The sequence below is a fragment of the Triturus cristatus genome, chromosome 2_1, assembly GCF_964204655.1.
Source record: "Triturus cristatus chromosome 2_1, aTriCri1.1, whole genome shotgun sequence".
Taxonomy (NCBI): Eukaryota; Metazoa; Chordata; class Amphibia; order Caudata; family Salamandridae; genus Triturus; species Triturus cristatus.
In genome coordinates this window covers 130,564,887-130,585,121 of record NC_140581.1, presented here as the reverse complement: position 1 = coordinate 130,585,121, position 20,235 = coordinate 130,564,887, and the positions used below count along the sequence as shown (strand labels likewise).

Genomic DNA, 20,235 nt, shown 5'->3' with positions numbered 1-20,235 from the left:
TTTACGTATTTTGTCTCATTAATGGGTAGTTTGGACATGTCAACAAACTAAGGGAAATTGAACATAATGGCATGTGACTGGACAGAAGAAATTTGTTATCCCCAAGGATTAAACACCAGACTGTGAGCTCTGTGCAGAATTTTAGTTACCTTGGTGTAACCTTTGACTCAAAAGGTTCTTGCCAACCCCAGGTTAATGGCGCTCGTGCAAACATGGCAGGGTGGCTGGGTCTCTATTGATTTTCGTTCAGGGTGTAGGCAGGGGCATTATTTCCCCCTATATCAATATCTATAACCTGCAGGGCGTTCCTACTGCCACATGTGGAGCTGGGGTATGGGGGTTTAACAATGCTTCCCCATATAGGGGGAAGCTAATAGGACCAACTAGCTATATCTTGAACTCGGAATTAAATTTGCTTTGTTTCCAACTTTGGATTAGCATGTGATCGAACGCCAAAGCAAGTTTCAATAGAAAAGTTATTTCAGATTGTCTCAGTTTACACAGGGTCTGTTAATCCCCTGGGCGAAATATGTCCATGTGTTATTTACTGATATCTGTCTACTCGAAATGTTTATTGCTCCTGGTACCTTAAGAAAATTGATAAGAGGCTGGTGAAGTCCCTTCATGAAGAGTTCTGTGTCTCCCAAAGGATGGAGGAGGTTTTTTAGAAAGCACGCTATTCATAATTGTTTTATTTTTCTAGCATTCGAAGAACCAGCATTATATTTATCTTTGGAACTTTCATGGTGGGAGAAGTCTCTTTTTTTTTAAATGCATTTATTGTTTCAGCTAACTGCCTTACAATAGTTTAAGAACATGCAATTTAAAAGAAACTCAATAAAAGCATGCGTACAGCAATCTATCAACAAATTAAGTACAGTGAGCTGCTAAAAATACGCATTTCCGTCAAAGGCAGAGAACCTAAAATATGAATTCTTTGGATTCAATAAAGTGTGAGTGCAGTGAAACAACAAAAAGTGCACATTACCAATGAAGGCAACATCCTAAGTGAGAGAAAAACGAATGTGTCACTGTCAGTTAAAAAAGCATAGGAAAATTTCCAGGAGTAAACAATCTGGCAACCCACATAGGGAGAAGAAGTACAGTGCATACAAATGGTACAGAATTGTGAAATTTATGCAAAAGGTAGCAGCGCGTTCCATTATAGCAGACAACCAGCTTTACGGAGCCTATCTACTTAACCACATACCTAGAGTGTAGAAGGCAACTCTCCCAGGCAAGGCCACGTAACCCATAAATATGACGCTACGGAGGTGACCACGTACATATCATCTGGGTTAATACACAACGCCATTGCTGGTTTAACACATCTAGCCCCATAGTATTTAAAAAGGGGGAGGAGCCACCTCCGCTGTGCGGCTATATTTTTTGTGAAAAACACAATAAAATGGGTTAGCTTGTCCAGACCACGAAGCTACAATCACAGAGGTTGTATCTACCGCCAAGTATATGCATACATATAAGAAAATCCCTTAGATTTAGGACAGGCACTGTTTGGCATCTTTTGTGGTTTTCTGATGGAGCAAAGTTCTTTGGAGTGGTGTCCTTGTGATGGGCCGGCTGAGCAATCTTTGTTGCTTTATATGTTTTTTTGCAGAAAGGTTTGACAGGTCTTTTTATCCTGTCTAAAACATATGCAGAAGGCGCTTGCCTTCAAGAAATGCAGAGATGCCTTGGCGTAACTTCAGTGGTTAGGCAGTCCTGATGTGTTCCATAGTGTTTGTTGTTTCCTGAAAATGTTCGTAAGCGGTAGGAACTCAACGGAAGGATAATGGCAGATTATCTGCGTAGTACAGGGACCCTCTGCTTTTGCATTAGCGGGGGTGTCGCGCTGCTGTGTTAATGCACTCCACTTCAGAGGTTTTTCTATTGCACGAAGATATGTTTTTATCTAATCTGCGTTAATGATTTAAGTCTTATGTATCTATTTTTATTGTATTTTATTCCTGTGATGAATTGTGTAGCGCTCTTTAATGATTTTTACGTAAACTCGAATCAAGATATATTGAATTGAGTTACGCATATGTGCTAACGCGATCGTGGAACAGCAACAAAGCAGAGCTGAGAGGTGCAAGTGGTAGGTCTGTAGCAGCCGGGGTCAGTGCAACCATAAAGTGTAGTGAAAAGAGAGAGCCAGGCCTTGGACTACTTAGGAGTAAGTTGGAAGGAGGGAGCAATAGGTGCCTGCACCATCAACAAAGAGTAGAGAGAATGCATGTACAATATGAGAGAAGCAGAAGGAAGGTCAGTGGGTAAAGGAAGATGCAACAGAGAATGTCATCCCTCCCACTGACTCACAGCACTTACCTGCCTTTAGTTGCTGGTTTCCTGTTTCCGCAACTGACTGCATCCGGCCCGGTCGGTCCAGCACACCTGAGGCATCAATCTTTGCATTTTGACACAGGGCCTCAGCTGCAATGTAATTAGAAGGTTGGCCAACAAGAGTAAAGATGTGGTTCAATAAGCTGATGTGTATGGGTTTATTCTGGAACTTTAGTTTTGACTGCAGTATGGGAAACACTGCTCAGTATTTTTTCTATGTCATTCTTACTGTGATCAGATGCACCAGGATTGTTCAGGGCGTTCCTGGTCAGCACAGATCCCAAACTGCCTGAAACTGGGTGCTGCTTCCTCCCATACTGCAACCTGTGACCCTCCCCCATTAGCAACCATCCCCGCTCCTTCCCACCCACACATGTTCATCTAAGTAGTCTCACTATACGTGTTGTGCTCTGCTGGCCTTCGGCTTGTTAAACCCCGCCTTGCATCGTGTTTTGACAGGTTTTGTGAGTTTTGACAATCCTGCCAGTGCCCAGGCCGCCATCCAGGCTATGAATGGCTTTCAGATTGGCATGAAGAGGCTGAAGGTGCAGCTGAAACGGCCGAAGGATGCCAACCGCCCTTACTGAGATGTTGCGGCAGTCGCTGGAAACAAGGACTAGCACAGGTAACTGCGCATGGGCCGTGCAGGAGCATAGTTAACTAGCCAAACGCACGCTCACTCTGACCCAGCGGTCTCCCCAGGGAGGCCGCTCGTATGGCTGCACATAGGCACTCACATGTTTGCTGTGTTCACTTCCAATTGTTTCCCAAGAGGGAGGAGAGAACAGGCACAGAGAGTTACAGGAAGGGAAGATTGTATGGAGATCAGGCAACACCTTCTCACTTTAGCAGGAGGAAAACTACATATGGGCCCACCAAAGACTCCACGAAAGGACTCTGAAGGGCTTGTTTGTACCCAGATAATATGGTCATGGCGAGATGCAAGATTTCTTATGCGGAGGATCTCTGTCTGCTTGCTTAATTGCCTGAATTTTTAAAGACCTTGCAAAGACTATAATTGAGTCCAAACTTTCTGTGTTCTGTGCATAACTGTATGAAGTCTCAGGTTTTTGCAGGAGCAATTTCCTGCAGGTAATGCCAAGAAGAAGCGTTTCCGTGCCGTATTTCCCACAGCACAGAGAAAAACTTGTAATGGGGCCCAAAAAACAGCCATGGGCTAGCAGTATTTTTACTATTTCTGCACCCAATTTTTGCATGAAAGGAGCTGGCAAGAGTTCAGCAAGAGCATGCACAACTACATGCAAAGAACTGGGAGTGGAAACTGCCAATGCAAAAACCTGAGTGGAGCCAGTGCAAAACATACGCCCTAGCTCTAAAGAATTAAAAGGGCCATCATTCACCTGTTAAGGGTACCGCAGATGTTTCTCCATGCGGTACAATGCGAATTTGATCAGAACTTTAACCGGTACAGACCAAGCCACGCATACTGTATGTGACATATGAACCCAATCGAAAATGCACAATTTGTGCCTCCATCCTTGGGCACCCTCCTCACCTGTTTATGCAGCTTTGATCATTACATAGAGGCAGATGCGGTATCGCTCAACTGGCTTTTGGTTGACAGTGATTCTCAGCTTCCTATGCCAGTGGTTCTTAACCTGTGGTCTGGGGACTCCTGGGGGTCCTTGGCGCCTACTCAGGGGATCTGTGGCTCCTTAGCAAATTAAAGGATTTTAACAGACTGCTAAAGTGTACATAAATAGAGAAGCAAAATGTAAAATTGAAACTTTTCAAATGTTCTGTAAAAATGAAGGGAATTTGAAATTGGAGTCTAAAAAGGAAGTTTGTGTTCTCTGTTGATTGGTGGGAGCAGTGCAAGTGTATCAAACAGAAGATAGTGGGGATGATGGATAGTTTTTGTGTATTGTTTTCCCTTTGAAGTCATCAAATTTGCTTATGCTGTAGCCCCTGGATTCCAATAATCTCTCAGTGGGGGTCCCCAGACTCCAGTAATGATTAAGGGGGGTCCACAGAAGTCAAAAGGTTAAGAACCACTGTCCTATGCAGCAGGGCATCATTAAGTTGCAGGAGACCCCAAACTATGCCTGTTGTACCTTGAATGGAGACAGATACAGCCTTATAACTTCCATTGCAGAATGATCTTCAGACCCTAAAATCTCTAGGAAAACCCTTATAGCACCATGTTATGTTACGTTATCTGTGTTGTAACACCGGGTGAATATGTTTAACTCTCAACATTCTATGTATTTATCATCAGGACTTTTCCTGATCATGAAGCCACTTAAGGGTTATTTTGCCTTTTTTGCAATTTGTTCAATTCCATGGACCGTGTGAGAGAGAATTCAGGGCCTGATGTCCAGTCGCAAAATAGGTGGTGCCAAATTGCGTATCAACTTTTGGTGCCTTGTCTCTGATTTTGGGTGCAACATATGTATTAATATGTATGTTAATTAGGCAGGTCACTATTCGCAACCCCTTATGATTGGCTAAAAAGACAGGGATGATGGCCTACAATGAGCAGCAGGCCACCATCCCTGTGTTTGTATTACCATATCGGATTTATTTTTTGTAAAATCTGCCAGTGTTCCATAGAGGAACAGGTGCTGCTTTACATTTTTGTTTCCTGTTTGGGAAGACTACGGGTGAGGGGGTAAAAAGGAGCCAAAAACCTGGACCACTGCCACCTCCTCCAGAATTTACCTGAAACGATTCTCAAAAGTCAAGGGGCATCAAGGCAAATCCTTCTCCTTGGCATATCAGTTATCACCTTCTTTGAGGAGTCAATTACTGGCCAATGGGTTGCAACCCCAATTTCAGATGAAAACCATGGATACATAACATACTGAATTGCAATTAAGAAGGAACCCCCCTTTTACGTCCCTTCCTAATTTCCATTTGGTAAGAGTCGCTAAACCCATGTTGCGAGACAGAAATGTATTTCTGACTCGCAAAATGGGCTTAGTATATTATTAAAATAATATCATGTTAACTTGCAGGATTTGCGGACTCGAAAAGGCATGCATATCATCCATAGTTCATCTGCAAAATGTTCCTGCTGCTAGAAAAGTAAATTTCTGAAGCCAGTGAAAAATGAGCCATACACCTTATCTGTTTCGAAAGCCTCATGTCATGTCTGTGGTACAATCTGTGCAACACTCTTGGTGTGCCCAATCTTTGCAGTTAATACTTGTCCCTCAGTTCAGGCATAGGACTGGCATGGTGAAGGCTGTTCTCCTATTTATTAACTACTTCCGGGTGAGGTACAGTTGTTTACACAAGGGAAGAGACATCGGGCCAGTGGCAGATGCTAGCGAACCATAGTGATTGGGGGAGGTTTAGAAAAAACAGAAAAGACGACTTACGTGCCGCCCGCCACCTCTCCTCCATCGTCCTCCCTTTGTTACTGACTCCCGGCAGCACACAGGCTCCCAGACTCCCCAATGCCAATCATGACGCTGCTGTCCCCAGCATGACAGCAGCGTTGTGATTGGTCTGAGTGGCCTGGTTTGACACTCAGACTGTGCCTGGAACCCTGGGACTGTTCTCCACCCGGCTCCGCAACATACCCAGGTGGAGAAAAGCTAAGTGCACATGGCTGTTTGGCCAACCAGTCCTCCTCCCTCTGATAACAGCCAAGCACCCTCCCCCCCACCCTAACCTGGCTCTGTACTAAAAATAAAATTTTATTAACGTTGTTATCATTTTATTTTTCCTTTTGCACTGCTCAGAGAGCAGTGGGGCTATTCTCCTCTGCCTTAGCGGAGGAGACGCCGCAGCATCTGGCCTTCACCCAATTGGTCCATATAATAAAAAGGTTCATTGAATTCAGACTCAGGGTTATCACATTTGCCACTAAGTGGACATATTAAAAAAAGCTCGACTTACCTGTCCTTTTGAGGTCATAATAATAATATTAATTAGGCAACTCGTTCTGAAACAACCCTCTGACTGGAGATTTTGGACCGCGATCTTTTAGTACATAGGTCAACTCACAAAATCATAGGCGGGCTTTAAACATTTGGCGCACAATTTGCGGCCTGTCTCTTAGTACTTCTGGGCTAAAGTCCTGTGGTGACGTTAACTGGGCAGTCCTACCACAACCTGAAATGATATCTTTGTTTTACTAATAATGTTACCTGAGTATCATTGTAATGCAGTCCAAATGAATTTGATTAAGTATCCATTTTACCACAGCATAACATCAATATATACAAATTTCACAATATAAAATATAGAGATTTAGCCCTACACAAAGTACAGCACAGACTACCAAAGTATATAATTTATGTACTAGTTTCAGTTTTCCTAGAGCAGGGTTATCCAAGGTTGGTCCATCAAGTGTGTCAGTGTCTCAGAATGTAGGCATCAGATTAATTTCCATATAATGAGTATGAATGTAATCATTTACATGGTCAGTGGTTATACTGAATATCTGCCCTGCATCGATGTTTGATGGGCCAATGGCTGCCAATCTAGACTAGTGAGTGACAATAATAGTTTCTGGCACACACATGCATTGATGGCCTGGTAGTTTCCAATCTAAGCTAGACAGTGACAGTATTTGTTTATGACACTAGCTATACAGAGGCATAAGGGCAGGCAGACTGCAATAGACACTTTCGGCATATGCTGACTTGGCATACACAGTAGCTATTTTGAAGGCAACTTCATCCTTTATCCGGCAATATGTCAGATATTCCAGCATTGCTAAAATGCATTTCCTACTCTTCCATAACAGGGCTAACTGAGGGCCGATTCACAGAACTAACTTAAGACAAAATCCTAAACTTACTACCATTTTAGTATTCACAGAAGGCACTTACTCATTATGGTATTCACAGAAGGCACTTACTCATCAATGAGTAAGTGCCTTCTGTGAATACCAAAATGAGTAAGTGCCTTCTGTGAATGAAGGCACTTACTCATTGATGAGTAAGTGCCTTCTGTGAATACCAAAATGAGTAAGTGCCTTTTGTGAATACCAAAATAAGTAAGTGCCTTCTGTGAATACCAAAATGGTAGTAAGTTTAGGATTTTGTCTTAAGTTGTGTGAATCGGGCCCTGAGCTTTTAGCAAATTAGCACAGTCAGAAATACACATTTTGAAAGCACAAACAAACTTTCAGACCAGCCAGTCTATTAATTCTCTTCCTGGTCCTCACTCACAAAAAAAAAGATTTTTGCTTTCAGCTAGTTTATTAACCTGTCACAGGTTCCTGAGTATTACATACTGGCACCTAAAGTGAGAAGGAGAAAGGCTATTGTATGAAGTAGACGAATATTCATGTTATTAAATTGCATTGGGGCAATGTAGGATGCATCTAGACTATCACAGAGTTTTCCCAAGTATCATCAATCAATCAATCGGGGTTGGTAAAGCACAACCATTCAAGCATGAGGGTCGCAAGGCGCCTGGGGGTAGGGGGTGGCTCTGTTGAGTGCTGGGGTCATCCGAAGAGCCAGGTCTTGAGGTGCTTCCTGAACTGGGTCAATGTGGTAGATTGCCGGAAGTGGAGGGGGAGGGTGTACCAGGCTGTGAGGTAGGAGAAGGACTTTCCTCCCATTCTGGTCTTGTTGATATGTGTGACGGTGGCCAGAGAGAGCTGAGCTGATCGGAGGTGTCTTTTGGGTGCGTGGAAGGAGAGGCAGCTGTTTAGGTATGCGGATTAGGTGTTGTGAACAGTCTTGCTTGCGTGGGTGAGGAGTTTAAAGGTTATTCTTCTTCTGACTGGAAGCCAGTGGAGATTGCGGAGGTGTTGGGTGATGTGACTGTGACGGGGGATGTCAAGGATAAGCCTGGCTGCGGCATTCTGGACAGTTTGCAAAGGAGTTTCTTGTTGATTCCGACATATGTTTATGTTTATAGAGCGCTCGATTGCCGTGGGGTCTTGGCGCTGTAGTATGTTAAAAGGAAATATGCCCTGTAGTACCGGGGGACCTATGTAGAGGTGAACAGTCATGTTTTCAGGTCCTTCCTAAAGAGCTGCCAATTGGATTGAAGTTTCAAAGCCGTGGGCATTTTATTCCATAGCTTTGCTGCGCAATTCAATTGAGTCCTGCCCCCCATCTTGTCCGTCTGATCTTAGTGATCTTGATAAGACCCAGACTGGCAGATCTAAGGGCGCGTGAGGGGGTGTAGGGTAGGAACATTCTTTGAATGTCCTCAGCCCCGCCACCGTAAAGTGCTTTATGCACAAGCCATAAAGCCTTAAATTCCACCCGCTGCTGGTCAGGGAGCCAGTGTAGTAATTTAATTCCTGCCGAAGTTGATTGTCCTTTGGGTATGCCTAGAAGTAGTCTTGCTGCGGCATTCTGTAGAGATTGCAATTTTCTCATCTGGGACTTGTCAATGCCCATAAAAAGGGCATTGCAATAGTCCTGATTGGACAAGAAGAGTGCCACCATCACCGTCTTTTGCAACTCCTGTGAAATGAACAAAAATATTTTTCTCAGGGTTTTTAGTAAAAAGAAGCAAGAGGAAGTGAAACTATTTACCTGGGCAGAAAAATTCAATTGGTCATAAAAAATGACTCAGAGGTTCCTGACATTGGGGACAGGGCACGTGCATTCCCCGACCTCAGCTGGCCACCAGGAGTCATTCCACAGGGGCCGGCCCAGGCCGAACTCTATCACCTCCGTTTTGTCTGTGTTAATTTTCAGGAAGCTATGGTTCATGGCATAGAGAGCATTGCCATAGTCCAGTCAGTTGCTGATGAGTGCGTGTGTGACATTTTTTCTGGATTCGGTTTGGATCCATCTGAAAGTCTTTCGAAGCATGCGGACGGTGTTGAAGCAGGTCAAGGATACAGCATTGATCTGGCGTTTCATTATGAGTGCTGAATCTAGTATGATGCTGAGGTTTTGTGCGTGGTCCATCGGGGTATGGGGATTTCCGAGGGTGGAGGGCCACCAGGAGTCGTTCCATCTGAAGGAGGTGGAGCCAAAGATGCGGACTTTTGTCTTTTCTGAGTTGAGTTTCAGGCAGCAGTTCTTCATCCAGGTGGCGACAGCTTTCATCCCTTCTTGGAAGTTGTGTTTGGCAACGTTGGGTTAATTGGCGATGGAGAGGATCAGCTGGTTGTCGTCAGCATAAGGGACGATGTTGAGCCAGTTGTTCCTGATGATGGTTGCGAGGGGGACCATGTAGACGTTAAAGAAGGTGGGGCTGAGGGAGGAGCCCTGGGGCACTCCACAGTTGGTCTCTGTCGGTTCCAAGAGGTAGGATTGGAGACTGACCCACTGGGTTCTGCCAGTGAGGAAAGAGCGTATCCAGTCGAGGGCCATGCCGCGGAGTCTGGTGGCTAGGCACCGGTAGGAGATGGTGTTGAATGCAGCCGAGAGGTCCTGAAGGATGAGGACTGCCATTTTGCCCTGGTCGAGGAGGAAGCGGATGTTGTCGGTGGCGGCGAGTAGGGTGGTCTCGGTGCTGTGGTTTCTTCGGAACCGGGTTGGGAGCTGTCCAGGACATTGTTAGCTTCTATGAAGTTTGCTAGCTGGGTGTTGACGGCCTTTTCGAAGACCTTTGCTGCAAATGGACGCATTAAGATGGGCCTGAAGTTCTTGAGGTCTGTTGGGTCAGCAGAGGGTTTCTTCTGGAGGAGTTTGACTACGGCGTTTTTCCAGTCGTCGGGGAAGATGACGGTCTCAAAGGAGCAGTTGAACTTCCGACGTAGTTCGGGTGCGATGACAGAGGTGGCTCTGTGGAAGATGTGGTGTGGGCAGGGGTCTGAGGGTGCTATGGAGTGAATGCTTTTCATGGTCTTCAAGGTGTTTTCTGTCATGCGCAGGATCCATTTGAGCAGGGCCTGTTGGGTGGCGTTGCATGAGGGGGTAAGCTGGAGCAGTGAGGTGGTCTTGGTTGTCGAAATTGTCGTAGATCATCTTAATCTTGTGGTGTAAGAAGGTGCTGAGTCTGTTGCAGAGGTCTTGGGAGGGTGAGACGTCTGTTTTTTTCGCTGCAGGATTTGGCAAATTCCTTGATGATGGAGAAGAGCTCTTTGGTGTTGTGTGCACTAGTGAGGATTCTATCTTGAAGGGATTCCTCCCTTGTGGATTTGATGAGTTGGTGGTGAGTGGTGGTGGCTGCTTTGTAGGTGGCACATGTTTCCAGGGTTTTGTTGTTCCTCCACGTCTTTTTGAGTCGTCTGCAGGAGCGTCTGGATTCCTGGAATGCAGGGGCGAACCCGCTTGCTTTCTTGATGTATCTTCCGGAGGCTTTCTTGAGGGGGGCGAGTGTGTTGGTGCAGTTTATGATCCAGCGGTGGAGGTTGCTTGCTGCGGTGTTTGCGTCTGATGTAGTCAGTGGTGGGGTGCTTCAAGGGCGGAGGTGAGCTAGTCTTCAGTGACTTTGTTCCTGCTTCTGCGGGGAAGCGGTGGGGGTGCTTGTGTACAGTAGGTTTTTTGAAGGAGAAGTGGATGCAGTGGTGATCTGTCCAGAGGAGTTCCGTGGTGTGGCTGTGGGAGACAATGTTTCCTCCGGTGAAGACAGGGTCGAGTGGGTGTCCCGCTGTATGCGTGGGGGCGGTGACTAGTTCTTTCAGCCCTATGTTGGCTAGGTTCTCTAGTACGGAGGCGGTGTTTGAGTCGTCGTGGATATCCAGGTGGAAGTTTAGGTCTCCGAGTAGGATGTAGTCTGTGGATGCAAGGGCGTGGGGTGCAATGAGGTCAGTGATGGCGGTGACAAAGGGAGCGCGGGGGCGGACTGCCTATAGATGAGGGTTCCGCGGAAGACATCACAAATATATTTCCTGGGGCATATTTGGAGATGCCATGAGCTTTTTTCAGATACTCTCCTGTGCAGTTTACAAAATGCAGGTTCATAGATTTGCGCATGTTTACATTGTAGATTCTCATGGGACCTCCAGGTTTGCTTCAGTACATATCTTTGTATATGTGTCAAATACCGGCTGATGCACATCTGCACCTCCCCATATATCAACATTTGCTCCAGCACAAATTTTCATTATTAAAGCACAACACAACTGTTGTGAATATCAGATGCCCTGGGCCTTAAATTATGCTAGTAATAGTGTATGAATGTGCATACTATATGAGGTGTCTGGTATACATCTTAATATCTCCAGATATCTCCATTACATATGTTTGTGAATACACTAAAAGGTGGCTGATATAGATATTCAGTGCTCTAACCTAATTCAAATCTCCATTTTAAGATGGTGGGTGTAAATCTGAGATTATTCGGGCATCTACAGCTCTTCAAGGCTCCAGGCATCTTCAGATCTACCATGGTACAACTCTTTAAGAATAGCGCATGACAAGGCTGGCACAGGGCTGAACTCTCTGGATAGCTCTTAATGTCATTCCTAACACATCTTTGTGAATACAAGTTAAGAGTAATGGTGTGGATCTAAGGTTTTCTGGGCAGCTCCAAATGTCTTCCATAACACACCTTCATGAATGCATTTTAAGAGCACTGGTGTGGCTCCAATGGTTTCTGGGCAGTTCCTAGCGTGTTCCATGGCACATCGTTGCAAATACAAGTTAAGAACAGCGGGTAGATCTGAGGCTCTCTGAACAACTCATAATGTGCTCCAGAAAATATCTTCATGAACGTAGTTTCAGACCTCTGGTGTAGATCAGGAATTCTCCTGGTATCCCCAGATATGCTTCAGAACTGGTCTTTGTGACTACAGTTTAACACTACTGGTGTGGATCTAAGAATCTATGCACACCTCCTATTGAGGCACACATCTCTATGAAAGCAAACAAATGCATTTGGTGTATTCTGATATTCAATGACAAATCCCATTGGTGTATTCTGACATTCTATGAAAATGCCATTGGTGTATTCTGATATTCAATAACAAATGCCATTGGTGTATTCTGACACTCTATGGCAAATGCCATTGGTGTATTCTGACATTCTATGACAAATGCCATTGGTGTATTCTGATATTCAATAACAAATGCCATTGGTGTATTCTGACACCCCATGACAAATGCCATTGGTGTATTCTGACATTCTATGACAAATGCCATTGGTGTATTCTGACACTCCATGACAAATGCCATTGGTGTATTCTGACATTCTATGGACAGCTCCTAATGTGTTCCAGCACATATCTTCATGAACATAGCTGAAGACCACGAGTGTAGATTTGCAATGATCCTGTCATCTCCAGATATGCTCCAGTACAGATCTTTGTGAATACAGAATAAGGCTAATGTTGTGGATGTAAGATTCCATGCATAGCTCGGAATGTGCTAGCGCACACATCTTCATGGTGTATTCTGAGATTCTCTGAACAGGTCCGAATGTGATCCGCAGTCATCTTCCTGAAGACATCTCAAGACCACTGGAGTAGATCTGAAATCCTCCAGCCATTTCCAGATATGCACCAGTACACATTTTCATGAATCCGGCATGAGACAACTTGTATAGACTTGAGATGCTCCGGGCACATCCTAATTTTCCCTTGAGAAATTTGTTGTGAATTGAGACCATGGAATGTACTGTTAAGAAGATTCTGCAAACCAGGCCTTCGGGTTATACGAATCTATTGGATAACGGGATGTGGTCCATGATGCTGTTAGCGCTGATGTTCCATCATCTCTGCAAAGCATAGAAAGTATGAGAAGCCGGAGCTAACCTGGATACCAGGGTTTACCCGATAATACGGTGTGAAGGGCAATAGCGGAAAGTGTTTTCTCAGCTGAAAACACATTCAGCGTTTCATTCTTCACTTTCTCCGAGCTTCGTCTCGGCCTAAATGGGGCGAAATTGCAAACACTTCCACCTGACAGCAGCAGTAAATGAAAAATGAAACAGAATAATGCAGAGGCTGCTAGGGAAGGCAGCTAATCCTGTCCAGCGGCAGGACTTTTAATAGAGACGGAGCAGAAGCGTGCATTGAGTAAACCTCTTATAATGTAATGTAGAGCTATCTTGGACTGTACACTGCCCGCATCGAAACTGCCCGTTCGCAGTCGCCTAACACTTCTTTACATTTATAGAAGATGAACCCACTAAAGACAGACTGAAGGGAGGTAGATACCAGTGCTGTGTGTTAGAGAGATGCAGACCAGGGTCCATCATAAGGCATTTATTTATTTAGTCTTTTGTATAATGGCAACATCCCATCTTTCATCCTCTGTGTAGAGGCATGCAAACAATTGGGTAAAGGTGGGATGTGCATAATAGGATATGTACACCCATATAAGGTTAGTAGAGTCCAACAGGTGGGGATGCTGAGGAAAATGTTGGGTAAAGGTTGGACTTAGGTTATCTCTCTAGCACTCAGCAGATCTCAGCCCACCTGACCTTCTCAATGTTGTATTTGTTTTGTGAGTCAAATTCCAGATGTATTACTTTTTGGAGCAACACAGTGCAGCAACTCAATTTTTGCATTGCGTTGCACAATGAGGAAAACACACTGTTGTCTACTACGAGAATGGCCTTTCGTTGCAGTCATTTTCTGCACTGGTGCTGTAAAATGCTGCCTTGTGTGATGCACTGCCTCGCGGAGGTCAGTGCGAGGTGTCTCACATACGATCTCCCCTTCATTCCCTTTGTCCTCTCCTCTCCTCTTTTCCTACCTTCTCTTTCCACCCATTCCCTTCCCTTCCCTCCCTCCCACTCTTCCAGTCAATCCATCATTTCCTCCCTTCATTCCCTTTGTCCTCTCCTCCCCTCTCTTCCCTTACTTCTCCTTCCCTGCCTCCCGCTCTTCCAGTCATTCCCTCCTTCCCTCCCCTCCCTTCATTCCCTTTGTCCTCCCTCCCCTCTCTTCCCTTCCTGCCCTTTTCTCCCTCCTACTCTTCCAGTCATTCCCTCTTTTCCTTCCGCCCTTTCCTTCTTTCCCTTTGTCCTCCCCTCTCTTCCCTTCCCGTCCTTTCCTCCCTCCTATTCTTCCAGTCATTCCATCTTTTCCTCCCTTTCCTTCTTTCCCTGTGTCCTCCCCTCTCTTCCCTTCCTGTCCTTTCCTCCCTACTACTCTTCCAGTCATTCCATCTTTTCCTCCCTTTCCTTCTTTCCCTTTGTCCTCCCCTCTCTTCCCTTCCCTTACTGTCCTTTCCTCGCTCCTACTCTTCCAGTCATTCCCTCCTTCCCTACCTTCCCTTCATTTCCTTTGTCCTCCCCCTCTCTTCCCTTCCTGTCCTTTCTTTTCTCCTACTCTTCCAGTCATTCCCTCTTGTCCTTCCTTTCCTGCTTTCCCTTTGTCCTCCCTTCTCTTCCCTTCCTGTCCTTTCCCTCCTCCCACTCTTCCAGTCATTCCCTCCTTCCCTACCTTGCCTTCATTTCCTTTGTCCACCCCTGCCCTCTCTTCCCTTCCTGTCCTTTTCTCCCTCCTACTCTTCCAGTTATTCCCTCTTTTCCTTCCTCCCTTCCCTTCTTTCACTTTGTCCTCCCCTCTCTTCCCTTCCTGTCCTTTCCTCCCTCCTACTCTTCCAGTCATTCCCTCCTTCCCTTCATTTCCTTTGTCCTCCCCTCCCCTCTCTTACCTTCCTGTCCTTTTCTCCCACCTACTCTTCCAGTCATTCACTCTTTTCCTTACGCCCTTTCCTTCTTTCCCTTAGTCCTCCCCTCTCTTCCCTTCCTGTCCTTTCCTCCTTCCCACTGTTCCAGTCATTCCATCTTTTCCTCCGTTTTCTTCTTTCCCTTTGTCCTCCCCTCTCTTCCCTTCCTGTCCTTTCTTCCCTCATACTCATCCAGTCATTCACCCCTTCTCTTGATTTCCTTTGTCCTCCCCTCCCCTCTCTTTCCTTCCTGTCCTTTCTTCCCTCATACTTCTCCAGTCATTCCCTCTTTTCCTCCCTTTCCTTCTTTCCCTTTGTCCTCCCCTCCCTTCTCTTCCTGTCCTTTCCTCCCTCCTACTCTTCCAGTCATTCCATCTTTTCCTCCCTTTCCTTCTTTCCCTTTGCCATCCCTCTTCCCTTCCCTTCCTGTCCTTTCCTCCTTCCTACTCTTCTACTCATTCTCTCCTTCCCTACCTTCCCTTCTTTCCCTTTGTCCCCCCTTCTCTTGTCCCCCCTGTCCTTTCCTCCTCCCACTCTTCCAGTCATTCCCTCTTTTCCTCCCTTTCCCTCTTTCCCTTTGTCCTCCCCTCTCTTCCCTACCTGTCCGTTCCTCCCTCCTACTCTTCCAGTCATTCCATATTTTTCTCCCTTTCTTTCCCTTTGTCCTCCCCTCTCTTCCCTGCCTGTCCTTTCCTCCCTCCTACTCTTCCAGTCATTCCCTCCTTCCCTCCCTTCCCTTCATTCCCGTTGTCCTCCCCTCCCCCCTCTTCCCATCCTGTCCTTTCCTCCCTCCCGCTCTTCCAGTCATTCCCTCCCGTCCCTTCCTGTCATTCCCTTCCTTCCTCCTCTCTTCCCTTGAAGTCATTCAAGTCAGATGAATTCTAGACAAACACACTGCAGTCTACTAAGGGAATGGCCTGTTGTTACAATCATTCCCAGCTGGCGCGGTAAAAGGCTGCCTTGCATGATGCACAGCCTGGCAGAGGTCAGAATGAGCTGTCTGAGAAAGGATTTCTAGATAAACAGAGGCATCCATCCGCATGGATGTGCTGTGAACGTCCGCATACATGTAATGGGTGAGCGTTTTTTGAGAAATTACAATATTTCCCCTCGATAGCGCCGTCTTCAAAGAGGTGTTCGTGTTTGATGCACACCCTGGCATGGCTATATTAGCGTATCGGGCTTTGCATTGAAAACTGTGTGTGTTTGCTTTAGTAACACCCCCCTTCGATGCACGGCAACGCAGTGCAGAGCACTGTCTGCACTGAAAAAAGCACCTTACACAAAAGGGGGGTTATTTACAAGCCCTTGTGCCCCGTACGTCACTTTTCCCATGTTAAAAAAGACTTGTAAATGAGCCCCAAGGTATTTTGCTGGAAAGAAATTAGCAAGGCGCTGCTATGCCCAGCTTTGCGTTAATTTGTGTCACTTTGCAACGGTGCAAAGTGTTGGTAAATCTCGGCCTTTGTTTCGTGAATGAATAATTCGCTATCAGACGCATGGGGAGAGTGTTCCAGTTTCGTGGCCTGCACTCCCAAAGATCCAGCCCCATTTTGTAGTCACAAACTGTTTTAAAACATATTATTTAACACCAGCAGTAAGATAATTCAATGGCTGCAACAGTGGCCAGGATATTAAGGAGTTTAATAAATCCAATTCAGTATTTCCCAGCGTTGCACCCGATAGTGCATGGATACCATACCACAGACTTCGATTACCATGGTACTGCACACATGGGTGATAGAGCCCTCCCATTCACACAACATAGTATTTCTAAATCATACATTCACCCACAGGTATCTTGGTGCTGAATAACAGATGTTTATTGTTATCCAACTCAATGGTACTCATTTTATTGAACTCAGAAGGATGAAAGGCTGAGTGGATCACCGGGAGTTTAACCTGTGACCATGCGGCCGAACACAGGCCCCTTCAGTGGACACATTAGTCCACTAAGCCACCAGACCCAGTTTGTTCATCAGAGGGGCAGTGATGTGATGCCGCTGCGGGGACCTCAGCGTCTCCGTCATGACAGCGTGTGCTCTGACGTTTGATGGCATTGGTGGAGGACTTCCGGAGTGGGTTGTCCTGATGCAGTGGGTGCGGTTATAGGAACCTATGGAAAGAGAGCACAGGTGAATGACGGAAGAAATGTGAGCACCTTGTTTGACCAAGCTCTCAGTCAAGCTTGAGTCAATGAAGTCATTTTGGCCCTGACCCAGCAGCATCCCTGCTCTGGCACAGCCCCACGGTCACTCAACATGTCTTTGGGATGGAGGGGGTGAGAACCAGAGAAATGGGACATCATGGCTACTGACTGGGCTCTCAGGAAATAATGATGGGAGGGAGGGGCTGAACGATGGGGAGGGAAGAGAGGGATGAAGGGAAGGGTAGAGAGGCAAGGAGGGAATAACAGGGAAGGAGAGCATGACAGGGAGGGGAGAGAAGGAAGGAGGGAGGGAGAGAATGACTCCAATGGAAGATAGGAGGGAGGAAGTGAACAATAGGAAGGGAGGGGAGACAGGAAGGACTGGAAGAGTGGGAGGGAGAAAAGGACAGGAAGGGAGGGATGGAGGTAATGACTGGAAGAGTGGGAGGGTGGAAAGGACAGGAAGGGAGGGGAGGACAAACGGAATGAAGGGAAGGGAGGGATGGAGGGAATGACTGGAAAAGTGGGAGGGAGGAAAGGACAGGAAGGGAAGAGAGGGGGAAGGGAATGAGGGGAAGGGAGGTAATGATGGAAAGAGAAAAGAGGAAATGACATGAAGGGAAGAAGAAAGGGAAAGGTTAAGGGCAAGGGAAAAGCAATGGAAAATGGAAAAGGAAGGAAGGAAGGCTTATTGCATAATTAGGAAGCAAGTAAGTGCACACAAACGTTTCTCAAATTTGGCTCTTTATCTGCCAAAACTGGGAGCACTCAGATGCGGCCTTAATGAGAGTATGAAGTGGCCATTTGCTTTGATTATACAAGCATTGCAAGAGAGGCTATCAATGCATCAAGCCATCAGATAATCTGCTGGCATTCCAGAAAGCCTTGCAGATGACACACCGACACTATTCAATATAAAGTTACCAAACTGCATATTAAAACGCAACAGCGTTCTATCCGCAGGGTGTTTAGGAGGCCACTTTGAAACCAATGCATAAAACACTGCATAAAAAAGACTGCAGTCGCATATTGAGGTAGCCCAAGCCATTAAATACTGCAGAGTCACACTATGAACCCCCAGTCCTCAGACACTGCAGTTCTCACTTCCTCGGCCCCTTCCTGCGGCTCCACAGTGACACAGCACTCGTTCGTCGCTGCACTGAGATGAAACCATACTCAGAAGGCGCTGCTGTGTCTTATGTGACTCCATTCATTAGTCACTGCGGTGGAGTGAAGCTGCGGTTATTAGTAATGGTGCGGTAGTGATCCATAATGTCAGCGCCAAATTACTAGGTGGAAACAAAATTCCAATTACCGCGCTGGCTGCGGCGTGAACGGAGTTCGGCCGGCTAAATACTGCACAGACTCAGAGCAGCGGTAGACAGCGTGCAGACACACAACCGTTCTCACAAGATGGGGTGTGTCACACTGTGGTGCCCCAGATAGGAGGTGGAGAGATGCAGAGAGGGGTCCACTATACAGAAACCCTTATGCGAGGATAGGGGGAGCTCATGAGACAATCATGAGGGCTAAAAATAACACCTGAGTACCTATGATGATCTGGGCATCACCCCAGGGGGGTAACACAGCTCCAGGGGGCCCCCTCAGCACAGCCCTCTGGCTGCAGGGCTCCTGATTGAGCCCGGAATGCCCCCTTACCTCCCAGGTGCCTTGCAGGGAGGCCCCCTCAAGGTTTGTTACGCCAGTGCATCACCCGCACGCCAAGACTGCTGGGTGCTGCTCCACTGGACTACTTTATACATAGAGATGCTGGGGTAATTTCTGTGATGCAGTATTTTAAAACATGTGCAATACATTATAAGGGTCAAGAATTATATTTTTTTAAGAATACATATTCTTCCTTGTTATTACATATTTAGATTCTGCAGGAATCCCCTATAAAAACATTGGCATTTTACTGAAAATATTTTGCTAGCATTTTCCTATTTATTCCGCCCTTCATTTTGTTAACTGATATCAATCACAGAAAGAGGAAGTGACATCATAGGGGGGCTGTAACTTAATTCTGTAAGTACAGCACAGCTGCGACGGTGCACAGTAGCAAGTTGGATCTTCTAAGCATGTACAAAAAAACGCAACTCTCTCCTTTTAACATTGGTAGCCTTAATAGTGAGGGTTTTGGATCGGTAAATCTAGCAAAAGTTGGAACAATAGTAGGAAAACCATTTCTTTTTATAAAATAAAATATTTGCCCTTTATTTGGTGGCAGAAGATAAGCAGAGCTTACGGTGAAAGTTTTTGGACAGTCAGCGCAAGGGTTTAAAGTCGGTATGGGATATAGACGATTAAATATTTTTTTAACCATATCCGACAATTCTCTTTTCTATGAAATTCAGGGCCTCATTTATGAGGTTTTGACGTAGGGCAGCGCCGCAAGGAATCTTGCTGCGTTCCCATACGTCAAACCAAAAGGGCAGGAATGCGCCGTATCTATGTGCTAGGGCGCATTCTTCTCCTTTTGTCCAGCGCCGGTGCATAATGGACTTCTGTATGCCAACACAGGCACCTTTGCACCATGGTGCAATGGTGTCTGCGTTGTGGGGCTGATTGATTTATTGCAGGAAGGGAAACCTTCCTGCACAAAATCAATCAATTCAGGCGATTTCCTTTTTCTCTGTGTGCTGTAGAATGCAGTACACAGAAAATGGAAAGCATGTGCAGAAATGAAAACATTTCTCCTCGTTACGCCTCCCTAACGCCACCCCTGGAATGGTTAGACTCTGACGCATTCCCAGGTTTACGATTTCTCGTAAATCTGGAGGTTTCTGGTTCCATGGGTGTTGCATGGGAACACCCACAGCAACACCCATGGAACGCCCCTTTCACGCAGTTTTCTGCGTAAAAGGGGCACATATTTATAAGGCCATGAAAAGACACATAAAGTGGCTTTATGTTGCCTTGCAAATATGCCGTGGCACATTGCGCCACCGGAACGTCAAAAAAGTTCTGGTGGCGCAAAGCTGCCAGTAGGGCCTCATAAATGAGGACCTCAATCCTTTGGCTGATGCCCTTGCAGGGTGGAAAACCTGCCAAAATGTCAACATGAAAAGCAGCTGCTTATTTTGCCATTCTAGCAGCCATCTTATGTTACAAATCTCTTAACCAGTGTTGCTACAGTGTGCTAGACTTTGTCGGGATACTGGAGACCACTTAAACTGTTCAGCATTGGTGACTAGTGTCCATAGCAGTTGGAGAGAGTACGTCAGGCATCTTCGATACAGAGTACACTGTGAAGTTAACCAACGTTTTGCTGTGTAGCTGTTG

General features: G+C 46.0%; 1 protein-coding gene across 8 annotated transcripts in view; it reads left to right on the top strand.

Moving 5' to 3' along the window:
- Window positions 1-20,235, top strand: part of CELF4 (CUGBP Elav-like family member 4) — a 1,309,605-nt gene that overhangs the window by 1,248,525 nt on the left and 40,845 nt on the right. For 7 of the 8 annotated variants that reach the window (XM_085628957.1, XM_085629010.1, XM_085628985.1 and 4 more), the window contains one exon: window positions 2,803-2,968. The exons of the other annotated variant lie outside the window; for it this stretch is intronic. In XM_085628957.1, coding sequence (XP_085485083.1) covers window positions 2,803-2,930 — 128 coding nt within the window. In that variant the 3' untranslated portion in view covers window positions 2,931-2,968. The remainder of the gene's footprint in view (window positions 1-2,802; window positions 2,969-20,235) is intronic. 8 annotated transcript variants of the gene reach the window in all.